The sequence below is a fragment of the Crocodylus siamensis genome, chromosome 5 (assembly GCF_052110815.1).
Source record: "Crocodylus siamensis isolate JL-2025a chromosome 5, ASM5211081v1, whole genome shotgun sequence".
Classification (NCBI taxonomy): Eukaryota; Metazoa; Chordata; order Crocodylia; family Crocodylidae; genus Crocodylus; species Crocodylus siamensis.
The window spans coordinates 186,624,563-186,637,398 of NC_143399.1; the positions used below are offsets into that span (position 1 = coordinate 186,624,563).

Here is a 12,836-nt window from a genome sequence, read left to right on the forward strand (position 1 = left end):
CATATTGGTCTAGAGGAAAAGGCAATCAGGACTTATTGTAGAGATGATATATTCATAGATTTCATAGACATTAGGGCTGGAAGAGACCTCAGAAGATCATCGAGTCCAGCCCCCCACCCCAGGGCCAGGAAGTCAGCTGGGTCACAGGATTCCAGCAAGATAAACATCCAGTTTTCTCTTGAAGGCACACAGAGTAGGTGCTTGAACCACCTCTGATGGCAGGCTATTCCAGACCTTGGGAACTTGGACTAGCCTGCCAATTTTATTATCTAATATTTTATTAGACCAACTAGATTTTTGCAAAAAAATTCTTTAATTGCAAGCTTTCGGGCACAAACACCCTTCATCAGGTATCAGAGAAAATATTGTAAAAGTTCTTTTGGGTAGAAATGAAAGTTCATATTTCATAGGAGAGTTGAAGGTGTGATAAAATTTCCTCTTTGGAAAAGTTCATTTTATATGCAGATAAGGCTCAGAGAAAAGTTGGAATAGTCTGTTTACCTCAAAGTTGTTTGGTAGTAAGCAGGATGTATTCATATTTCCTTCTGGTTATGGTGTTTCATGTTTCTCAGAGGAGTAAATAGACGGAACGCTCTTCTGGACAGGCATTTCTTATCTGGTAAGGTGTCTCTGAGCTCTGTTGTAAGGCTCTGTGATGATACAAATTACCTTGAACAAAGGTAGGAGCAGTATCTCAGGTTTCAGGTGGTCAAAGTTGCTTCCTCCTTGTAAAATTATGAAGATTTAATTTCAAAATCTTCATAATTTTAAATTTTGAAACTCCCCCTCCCCCAGATACCTGGATAGGCATCTGCTGGGTGTCGTCTGACCCCAGCACTCTTTCCTGCCTAGGCAGGGGGTCAGACTCAATGATCTGTTGAGGTCCCTTCCGACCCTAGCATCTATGAATCTATGAATACCTCCATGCAGCTGGGCTGGGTCCAAGCCACATACCCTCCCCCTGTGCAGCTGCATCGGGGCCAGGCTGCCTGCTCACCCATCCCACTCTACACAGCTGGACCAGGGCCTGTCACTCCCACTCCTAATGCTGGATCAGTCCCACCAGCTGGATCCAGCCTGTGGACAGACCACACATCACACATCTAGCTCACAGGGCAAAAAGGTTGAGCGCCCCTCGTTTAAATGGACACACTTTAATTTGTTTGTAAAATAGGTATAAAAACCTTCTTATTCACAGGGCTTAACCTAAGTTTTAATTCATTAATATTTGGGAAGTGCTTTGAAATCTGTGAATAGAACAGATCTCAAATAATTTGGGTAATATAGTAAGTTATTTGTCATATATTTTTTAATTTAAAATATTTTCATGCAGTGTTTTGTAATGGACTCTCACCATTTTGTACTTTAGTAAAAGAAGATGAATGTGATTCTGATGCAGAAAATGAGCAAAACCATGACCCAAATGTTGAAGAATTCCTTCAACAGGAAGATACAGCTGTTATTTACCCTGAAGCACCTGAAGAGGACCAGAGACAAGGCACGCCAGAAGCTAGTGGTCAGGATGAAAATGGTAATTATTTTACTGATCTGGGTTTTTAATAAATGAGTTAGATGGAAGTTCTCTTGTACTTTAGACAAATGAGGAAGCATATATGTATTGAAGATTGTGTATCTGTTGAAATGAATGGAGGCTCAAACTACTGATCGTTTTGAGATGAGGATATAACAATGCAAAAATGATTATTTGTTCTTGAGTAACTGTCCACAAACACATTATCACTAGCAGGTATTAAAAACACACTATCACTATCACCCAGATATTTTTTTGCCTTAATAGTATAGAGTATGCTAGCACCTTTCCTTGTCATGCTCTGTTGTAGAAGGGAAAAGAGATGTGCAGGGTTTTAGCTCCTCATTTCCTTTCAGTTCCCTGGATAGGGATAGAGCAATTCCCTTGAGTTCCAACCAGCCTTCAGGCCTCAGAAAACACTGCAAAGATTTTTGGGGTTTGCAGGGTGAAGAGAGGTTCTACTAAGAATATTTAAGAGCCTGTTTTCCCTTCAGGGGCAGCCTGCAATTCTTGGGCTTTGGCTTGTTGCCTGTTGGCATCTCCCACCCCTCCCTTCCCCACTTAAAACAATGGCATGAAGTAATACCACTCTGTGGCTACAACTCCAGAACTTGGCTGGCCCTTGTTGTTTCCATGTACCTGAGTTGAACTCATTCAGAGTCCTTTTGGTAAAGGTAGGGTTGCATCTTATTTTTCCTCAGAAGTCTGACTCAGACCTGTTTCATCACTAAAGTCATATCCATGCCTATCTTGTGATGGCCAGATTCCAGTATTAGATGATTACACAAAGTGCCTGTTTCTTAGGTTGAGAGCTGTGTTCCTGATTGCTATTCACTCTGTTAGTCATTTAAGTCAAGAACAAGGAAGGACAGAGAGAATAACTTTCAGGGAGCACATTCAAGATACCTTCAAGTTCAAAAAAAGGTGAAGCTCTTTATTAATGTCCCAGGGCATTTATACACATACTCCGAGAGGTGGGGAGGGGGTGCTTTAATTAAAGCGGCTCTTGGCAGGGGCACTTTAACTAAAGCTCGTCAAATGAGGTTTAGTTAAAGCGCCCCCACCACCATTTTTCAGTCCAAGGACACTGATGCACCTGATGCTGGAGTCTGCTGGAACACGGTAATTGCCACACTGCAGCAGACTTGATTTCTAACGCACTGTAATTTCAATTTGTCAGAGCAGCCTTGATGCACATATAGGCAACTCTACTACTCAGAGCAGTACTGAAGCCTTGCACAGTCTTTTCCACATCATCCAGATTATGATAGGCAACTCTTCCACAATGTTCTGTATCAGCAGACAGGAAAGCGCAAGATTTCTCAACCTATATAGAGGGGGCAGTCAGACACAGCAACACATGCCCGGACAGAGTTTTCTCCTTATGTCATGAGTGGATCATCAAGGACTAAGTGCTCAGGGTCATATTTGCAGAAGGGGGTGCCTCTGATCCTAGACATCTTTAAAAAAAAATCAATGGGAAATGCCCATCCTTTTGCTCTAGGGGAGGTCTCAGCCCAGGTTCCTTCTCAGACACATTTATGATGGAGTAGTTGAGGAGCCTCCTATATGCATTTCTCTCCTACACCTCAAATTCCACAAGTTCGGAAAAAGAAAAGTCAAGGACCTCATTTATATCTTTATTGCGAGCACAACATAAACTCAAGGACATTTCAAAGCACCTGCCTAACTGAAGAATCTAACTTTAGGTTTCTATTTTTGAAAATGTTGTCCTGTATAGCTATATAAAAGTTCACAATTAATTTTTTGCAAATGTAATTACAAGCTCAAATAAAGGGTTGTTATTACCTGACAATTTTGTTTTGAAGTGATAAAGTTATATTACTATGAGTAAAGCCCTTTTGTTAATCAGAGTATTATTTTAGTTCCTGCTGTTGCAAGCATGTGTGCGCGTACTTATATTTAAGCATAAACAGCCCCATTGAAGTCAATGAGATGATTTATGTGAGTAAAGCCCTAATTAAGTATTTACAGGATCAGAGCCTTATTTTTTAATATTTTGACCTCTGTCTAGCAGTTTTGTAAGATTCATATGAGTCACTGGCCAATAATGGCATTGAAATGCAGTTGAAATCATCATAAATTTAAATCTAAAGTTGTGACTGCAGCAACTTTCAAATTAATCCTACAAAGGCTCTACCTGAGTTAATTCAGTGCTTTTTAGTAAAATTATTTTAATCACTGTTTGAATCTGTTATTTACATTTTCCACCCCAGTCAGATGGTAATGAGGTATTCTGGGAATCTTAATAGGGAACATGGATATTCTGTGTTAATATACAGTGTGTGTACACACTTGCAAGTGGCCACACACATACACATAAACAAGTCTAGAATATACTACTGTACACACGCAGAGTATGTTTGTGTGTGTGCCTGTACAGATATTAAAAAAAATTGAGGGGAAAAAGCACAGCAAGATAATGACACTAGTCAGTGTTACTAAACTAAAAGCCCTGTGAGCCATCTGAAAAAGATGTACTCAAACTTGGGTATCAAGTAGCACGTTGCATGATTAGGGCCCTCTCTATATATTACAGGTATTGTGCAGTTAACTGGTTAACTGTCCAATTACCTTAAGACTAGCTACCTGTGCAAAGTAGCTGTCACACAATAAAAACTCCAACCAGTTATAAAGTTAGACATTGAAAATGTATAGTAACTTTATAGCTGGTTGCTGTCAAGTTTTAATTTGCACATATAACCAGGTCTCCCCTGTGGCTGAGAACCCCATCAGCTCTCAGGACTCAGTCACAGAGGTGCACCAAGCCCAGCATGAAACCCCTGGGTCTGGGAGATCACAGCAGCTACAGTCCCCAAGGCTTGGGGGTGTGTGAAACTCCTGACCTCGAGGATCACAGCTGCCATGATCCCCAAGGCTTGGGGATCTGATCCCCCCCAAGACCTGGGGGTTTCACACACTCCCAGGGCTGATCATGGCTGCTGTGGTGCCCCAGGCCTAGGGATTTCATGCACCCCTGAGCCGGGGAGATCACAGCTGCTGCAGTCCCCAAGCCGGAGGGGTGCATGGGTCACCCCTGTGGCTAACACACCCCTGCACCTCAACAAAGGGAGCTCCTAGCCACAGGAGCCTGTTTCTTTCCGGTGAAAAGGAAGCTCCCCATGCACCAGCAGTAAGGCGCAATGGGATCTAATGTGTGATCCCACAATCACGTCTCCTGCCATGCACATGTGGCATGGCAGGAAGCACACTTGTGTGCATTGTGCATTAGATCCCATCGCACTTCTACCTACAGGTGTAGAGGGGCCCTAATTTTGAGGTTCTCAGAAGTGCTCAGTGTTGGTTTAACTCTTCCATTTCATCACTGACTTAAATGGCAGCAGAATTTGGCCGAAAATGAAAGCTCTTGAAAATTCATCTCTAAATTTTAATATGAATAAGTGCAATGTGTTATGAGATGCACTGAGTTATATTCACATTGGAATGATGGACCTTCTTTTGCTTAAAGTGAATTATAAAAATGAGAGGATATAATAGATATTATAAAAACAAAGTTACAGTATGTCCACACTTATGCAGCTGTGTTTAGCTTTAGACATCTACTTAAATCTAGCCTGAGCAGAGACTGAAAAAACCCACAGAATAACACAAAATCAGTGGAGATTAACTTATTTCCATGAGCATTACATACCCTGAAAATGTGAAGGGGAAGGAAGGACTTTTTTGAAAAAGAAAAAATGTAAATAATATAGTGAAAACTGAACTGATTCTCCTCTTTCGCTTGTCCCACTGTCCAAGAACAATAAAGCCATGTTTTAAAGATGAAGGGCAGTAAATTCTAAACAAACAAAAGGAAATGCTACTTTATGGAGCATATATAATCAACATGTGATATTAAGTGTCAGAGGAGGTCATCAAGATAAATAATTTAGAAGTGCTTTCAAAGATAGCAGCTAATCTTACAAGTATTAATATTTGTCGTTATTTAAGTTAAAATAATGATCCATGGGAATTTACACCTTATGCTTCAGAGCATAGGATGATAATCTACGAAGCTCAGGAAGACATTCTGTCCCACTCCCCTATAATAGCTCTGCACAGTTGGATAACTGAATTATGGCAAAAATTGCCTTCCATATTCTCTGAAGCTTGAAGAGCTGGAACAGCCAGAGGCAAGGTTCCTTGCTTTATAGACCAATAGTCTGATCCAAGATTGGCAAATCCCGCATTTTATTTATCTGAAAATAAATTGAGAGGTTTTTCATAGATTTCATAGACATTAGGGCTGGAAGGGACCTCGGGAGATCATCCCCAAAGGGCAGGAAGTCAGCTGGGGTCATAGGATCCCAGCAAGATAAGCATCCAATTTACTCTTGAAGGTGTTCAATGTAGGTGCTTGAACCACCTCCGCTGGCAGACTGTTCCAGACCTTGGGGGCTCGGACAATAAAGAAATTCTTCCTTATGTCCAGCCTGAAACGGTCTTGCAGGAGTTTGTGACCGTTCAACCTCGTCATCCCTTGGGGCGCTCTGGTAAACAAACGTTCCCCCAGATCCTGGTGGTCACCCCTGATAAACTTATAGGTGGCCATCAGATCACCCCTGAGTCTGCGCTTTTCCAGGCTAAAGAGTCCCATGTCTCTCAGCCTGTCATCATAAGATCTGTTTTCCTGACCTCTGATCATGCGCGTGGCTCTCCTCTGGACTCTCTCAAGTTTCTCCACATCCTTTTTGAATTGTGGAGCCCAAAACTGGACACAGTACTCCAGTACCTCACCAAGGCCAAGTACAAGGGGAGAATGACGTCCCGGGATTTGCTCGAGAAGCATCTATGGATGCAAACGAGCGTTTTGGTCGCTTTACTAGCCGCAGCATCGCATTGCAGGCTCATGTTCATCTTGTGGTCAATGATGACCCCCAAGTGTCTTTCTTCTGTAGTGCTATCCAATGTAGCACTGCCGAGCCTATAAGGATGCTGCAGGTTTTTCCTCCCAAGGTGGAGAACCTTGCATTTTTCGGTGTTAAACACCATCAAGTTCTCGTCCGCCCATTTGCTGAGCTTGTCCAGGTCAGCCTGGATCACCCGCCTATCTTCTGGCGTGGATGCTTTGCCCCAAAGTTTGGTGTCATCGGCGAACTTAGCCAGTCCACTCTTGACTCCAATGTCCACATCATTAATGAAGATGTTGAACAGGATGGGTCCCAGGACAGAGCCTTGAGGGACCCCACTGGTCACAGGGCTCCACGATGAGCGACTGCCATCGATTACAACCCTCTGGGTCCGACCACAGAGCCAGTTTCCCAGCCAGCGGATTGTGGTGGAGCCAAGGCCACAACTGGCCAGTTTGGCCAAGAGGTGATCGTGGGATACCAGATCAAAGGCTTTTTTGAAGTCAAGATATATGACATCAATCTCTTCTCCCCTGTCCAGGTGATAGGTCACCTGGTCATAGAAGGAAATGAGATTGGTCAAACAAGACCTACCCGCAACAAACCCGTGCTGGCTATCCCTTAGGATGTTAGCCTGGGCCAGTCCCTCAAGGATGGCCTCCTTAATAAACTTTTCTAAGATCTTCCCCAGGATAGAAGTCAGGCTAATGGGCCTGTAGTTAGCCGGATCCACTCTCCTCCCTTTCTTGAAGATCGGCAACACATTGGCCTTCTTCCAGTCTTCAGGCACTACACCAGAGCGCCAGGAGTTTTCAAAGATCCGTGCCAGGAGCTGGGCTATGACGCTCGCCAGCTCCTTGAGTACCCTGGGGTGCAGATTGTCAGGGCCAGCTGACTTGAAGGTATCCAGCTTCTCAAGGTGTTCCTTCACGAGGTCAGCATTTATGGAGGGTAGGGGATCCCCATCACCCGGATCTCCCTGTCCCATAGCAGGCATGGGCGCCCCATGGGACTGATGAAAGACTGACAGCAAAGTACCTATTTAATAGGTTGGCTTTTGCCTGGGCGTCAGTTGTCAGTTGCCCCATCTGGTTTAGCAGGGGTCCAACATTGCCCTTGCTTTTCCTCTGGCTCCCCACATATCTGAAAAAGGACTTTTTGTTGTCCTTGATGCTTGAAGTTAGTTGGAGTTCAGTTGCAGCCTTGGCTTTCCTGGTTTGCTCCCTGCAGGACCGGACCAGTGCAGAATAATCCTCCTTGGAGGTGAATCCCGTCCTCCATCCTTTGTAGGCTTTCCTTTTTAGCCACAGGAGGTCCGCTAGGTCCCTAGAGAGCCAGGGGGGCTGCTGTGCCTTCTTGCTGCCTTTCCTCCGTGTTGGAATAGATTTAGCTCGTGCATTGAGGATCGCTTCCTTGAGAAGCAACCACTCTTCTTGAACTCCCATCTCCCTGGGGTCATGGTCCCTGAAGGCCTGACCGACAAGCCTCTTGAGCTTGTCAGAGTCAGCTTTTCTGAAGTCAAGGACTTCTGTGTCGCTGACTGACTTGCCAGCTTTATGGCGGATGGTGAATTGTGAACGATGTAATTTTTTTAATTCAAAAATATATAAGATTACTAGCCATTATGGTCACAATGTTACAAATGAATTCCTGGGTATATAAAATAGATACGTACAGATAAATTTACAGAGTTATTGAATATATATACTTATTTGCAAAACAGTAGGCATGAGGTCTTCTTACGTACAGTCTTAAAGAGACTAAAGGCCACATCCAAATTTACCTTGTAGAAGTTTCCAACTTAAGAATTTGAACATCTGAAAAATAGGCAGCTTGTCCCAAGAGAGCAATACAAATAATAAGTTGGTTAGACTCCATATAGTTAATGGAGAGAGTTACAAGTCTTCACAGGGGAATCTCTAGACCAGGGGTTTTCCATACTTTTTGAATGTAAGGCTGGATCATGAACTTTTTATCACCCAGTGAGCCGGCGAGCCATATTCAAAGACCTCACAGGAAGTAGTATCACATCACCCCCCAAAACAAAAGTACAGTGTTTATTTCCGTTTCCCATTGCAGCACCTCAGGCCTCAGAAAACAGCTCGGGGGGCCGAATGGCGGCCACGGGCCACATTTTGGACAAGCCTGCTCTAGACCATCCACTATAAAAATTTCTATGATAGCACAGAAGCCAAGAAAATAGATATCTATACTCCTGCTCATGCCACAAATGCTCAAAAATTGTGGCCGTGAAACAGGTGGTATCCGTCTGTGCTGCTGTTTAGTGGTAGATGTGGCAGGGCAGTAGTGTTGCCTGCCACTTTGAGGCCAGGTAGCCACTGAAACTGTTGGCCGGTATAGGCCAAAGCTAAATGGGTGGTCCACAGACCCAGAGAGTTGGCAGATATAAGTCCAGGCACTGAGAGAAGCTGGCAGTACAATCTCGAGCTTGCTGAGAGAACACCACCTTAGCAGGAAAATTGCAACTCTGGAGCACCACCATAGAAAAGGGGTCCAGAGCCTAATGAGAGGCTGAAAGTGAGGGACCAGTAAAGGTCTAGGAATCCCAGATGGGGGCTTAAGTGAAAGAACATACCAATGAAGATGCCATCTGTGAGGCATGGGGCATGGTATAGGGAAGGAACAGAGCCATGCAATTAGCCCTTAAGGCAGAGACTGTGCACCTGGTGATGATTTTCATACATTCATAGAAGCTGGGGTCAGAAGGGACCTCAGCATATCATTGAGTCAAACCCTCTGCCTAGGCAGGAAAGAGTGCTAGGATCGGATGACCCCAGCCAGATGCCTATCCAGCCTTCTCTTAAAGACCCCTCAGGTAGAGAGAGCACCACCTCGCTTGGAAACCAATTCCAAATTTTGACCAATCTTACCGCGAAGTTTTTCCTGTTATCTAGCTTAAATCTGCTGTCTGTCAGTTTGTGACCATTGTTCCTTGTTACCCCAAAAGACACCCTGGTGAACAGAGCATCTCCAATCCCTTGCTGCGTCCCCCTAATTAATTTGTAGGCAGCCACAAGATCACCTCTCAGCCTTCTCTTGTGGAAGCTGAAGAGGTCCAGTTACCTCAGTCTCTCCTCATAGGGCTTATCCTATAAGCCCCTGACCATACAAGTGGCCCTCCTCTGGACCCTCTTGAGTCTTCAGCATCCTTCTTGAATTGTAGCACCCAAAACTGGATGCACTACTCCAACTGCGGTCTGACCAATGTTGCACAGAGGGGAAGTATCGCCTCCTTGGTTCTGTTTGTCATGCATCTGCTGATGCATGATAAAGGGCGGTTAGCTTTGCTGATGATTTTGTCGACGACTCATGTTCATCTTGGAATCCACTATGACTCTGAAATCCTTTTTCATTTCTGTGCTGCTGAGAGGGTCACTTCCCAGCCAGTAGGTATGCTGGATATTTTTGCACCCTAGGTGCAGCACTCTGCACTTGTTCTTCTTGTACTGCATCCTATTGTGTACTGCCCATTTTTCTAACCTGTCCAGGTCTGCCTGCAAGAGTTCCCTACCCTCCAGAGTGTGCACTTCACCCTACAATTTAGTATCATCTGCAAACTTGAACAGAGTACACTTCACACCCATGTCCAAGTCACTGATGAAGATATTAAAGAGTACAGGTCCAAGGACCAAACCCTGCAGGACCCACTACCCACATCCATCCAGGTCGAGACTGAGCCATCTGCTACAACTCTGTGGGTGTGACCACTGAGCCAATTTGCCACCCACTGGACCATGTTAACATCTATATCACAGCCTCTTTATTTATGACAATGGGATGAGATACAGTATCGAAAGTCTTGCTAAAGTCCAAGAAAATGACATCCACCTCTATTTCTGCATCTAAGCATTTTGTGACCCTGTCATAAAACAAAACCAGATTGGTCAGGCATGATCCACCTGCTACAAATCCATGCTGGTTTCCCTGCTGCATTATTTTTCCCACTGGACTTCCATAAATATGATCCTTCATAATCTTGTCAAAGACTTTTCCAGGGCTGGAGGGGAGACTGACTGGCCTGTAATTACTCGGATCCTCCTTTCTTCCCTTCTCAGATCATCCTTCCTCCCCACATTGGCCCTTTTCCAGTCCTCTGGGACCTGACCTGAGCTCCATGAGTGCTCAAACAGCCATGCCAGTGGTTCTGCTATGACACCAGCCAATTCCTTCAGTACTCTTGGATGAAGCTCATTCAGGCCCGCTGACTTGAACACATCCGGTCCATCCAAGTTACTCTGCACCAAGTCAACATCGACGGTTAGTGGGCTGGCGTCCCTCTGATGCCTGTCTAAGAGCCCACTAGGAGATTTATCTTGACCTCTGTTCAAGAACACTGAGGGAAAAAAAATCATTCAGTAGCTCAGCCTTGTCCCCCCTATCTGTCACTAATTGCTCCTTGTTTAGTAGGGGTCCTATGCTGCCCTGCGCCTTCCTTTTACTCCCTACATACCTAAAAAGACTTTTTGTTGTCTTTAATTTTTGTTGCCAGCCTCAGCTCTGTAGTTGCTTTGGCCTTTCTAACTGCCTCCTTGCAAGCGCAGGCCAAGTAGGTATACTTCTCCTTGGTAGCTTCAACCTGCTTCCACCGCCTGTATGACTTCTTTTTTGCCCTTAGGCTTCCCTGAATTTCCCTGTTTAGCCAATGAAGTTTTTTGGCTCCTTTGCCCCTTTTCTCTCACACTGGGATAGTCTCCCTCTGCACCTGAAGGATTGCCTCCTTTCCACCCTTCCTGGACTCCCATCTCGCCAGTACTCCTACCCTGCAATGTGTCATTGACTACACTCCTGAGCACACTGAAGTTAGCCTTCCTAAAGTCAAGCACTTCCCTACTAGTTATCTTACCCACCCTACGCCGGATGGTGAATTCAGTTGATTGGTGGTCACTGTCCCCAAGGTGACCACAAATTTGTACCTCCCCTACCAGGTCCTCCCCCATAGCCAACACCAAGTCTGGTAAGGCATTTCCTCTAGTGGGACAGTACCTCCTGCTTTAGATGTTCTTCTTGTTTGGAAGAACTATTTAGGTAGCCCTGAGCAGCCTCCCTCATTAAAATAACCAACATCAAGGCATGGCAGAAAACCAGAAGGGGTTTGCCCAGAAAGTGAGGGCTGCAAGGGCTTCACGGCCACCACTGAAGAGGCACCCTGTCACAGTGGACATCTGTTAACTTTATGGTGCCAGAGCACCAGCCTCCTGGAACTGTCCACACTCTTCCCAGCATTCCCTGCTTACTGAAACATGCCACTAAGCAATGGGGTCTGATCCCCAATCCCAACAATCATGCCCCGTACCATGGCACACATGCATGGCAGGAAGTACAATTGTGGGATCAGGGATCAGAACCCAATCACACCCTTTCTATTTGCTGGTGCAGGGGGAACACAGATTTCCCCTGCACTGGCAAGTTGAAACCCAGGTGGCTCTGCAGTTATTTTGCAGTGGGAGCCAGTCAGCTTTCCCCTGTGTGGCAAGTTCAAAACCAGTGTCAGCAGTGCCATGTGCAGGGCTGCAGATGCTGGCTGTGCAGCTGGCAGCTGATTAAGACCTGGGGCTCCCTGGTCTATGACTAGCAATCAGCTTAGTGTTAGCATCAGCCCTGGGTTGTTTTGAGATTCCAGGCTGTTTGGGGCCAGGGCTGACAATGAGCTGACTGTCAGCCCTACGCTTAGTGGGCTTGAGACCCTGAACTGGTTGGGGCTGAGGCCAACCATCAGCTGCCTGGGCCCCAGACAGCACCAGGGTTCAAAGAAAATTGCAGTTTTCAAGTGTCTCAGGACACTGAGACGTCTAAAAACCATGCAAGTAGCCCAGTTCCCCATGGCTTCCCATGACTGAAAATTTTAAAGTACCTTGCCCCACAACCCCTGCAGGGGCTTTGGAGCAAGGCAGGAAAGGCTGCTGAGCATGGGAATTGCCAGGTTTCTTAGGGTTTACTCTTGCCAGGAAACCCTGCAACACAAGGCAGTTCATTTTTGTCATCAGGACATCTTGATCACAGTGCTGAGTCTCATCCCGGTGCTGAAGTTGACAGTCAGTTGATTGTCATCTTTGGGATGGGAACATGCTACATGTTCAGTTTATGGCACTTTGGGATGGGGGCATGCTACGTGTTCAGTTGATGGCTCTATACAAATGAGCCACAAAGATATTCCCTATTTTTTGCGGAACATCTTTGTGCCTGGTTTGCCACTTTATGGTGCCATAAATTAGCTGAATGTGTAGCATTCTTGCAATTGATGCATGATTGGCATGTTAATTGTGCCATAAATGTACTATGTGCCTGGGATCTTAGGTATCTTAATTCTATGCATTTGCTTGGATGCCCAGTTCACCCATTTGGATCTGGCCTGAAATCTGTTTTGCTTTATCTTGACATAAAGCTGGAAGAACTCTTGAACAGTCAGTAGAGTG

The 12,836-nt window shown here is 45.1% G+C and overlaps 1 protein-coding gene across 2 annotated transcripts in view; it reads left to right on the plus strand.

Moving 5' to 3' along the window:
- ZEB1 (zinc finger E-box binding homeobox 1) overlaps nucleotides 1–12,836 on the plus strand; it is a 267,362-nt gene that overhangs the window by 229,814 nt on the left and 24,712 nt on the right. For both annotated transcript variants that reach the window (XM_090047518.1, XM_090047519.1), the window contains exon 4: nucleotides 1,370–1,531. In XM_090047518.1, the coding sequence (XP_089903644.1) occupies nucleotides 1,370–1,531 (162 nt within the window). The remainder of the gene's footprint in view (nucleotides 1–1,369; nucleotides 1,532–12,836) is intronic.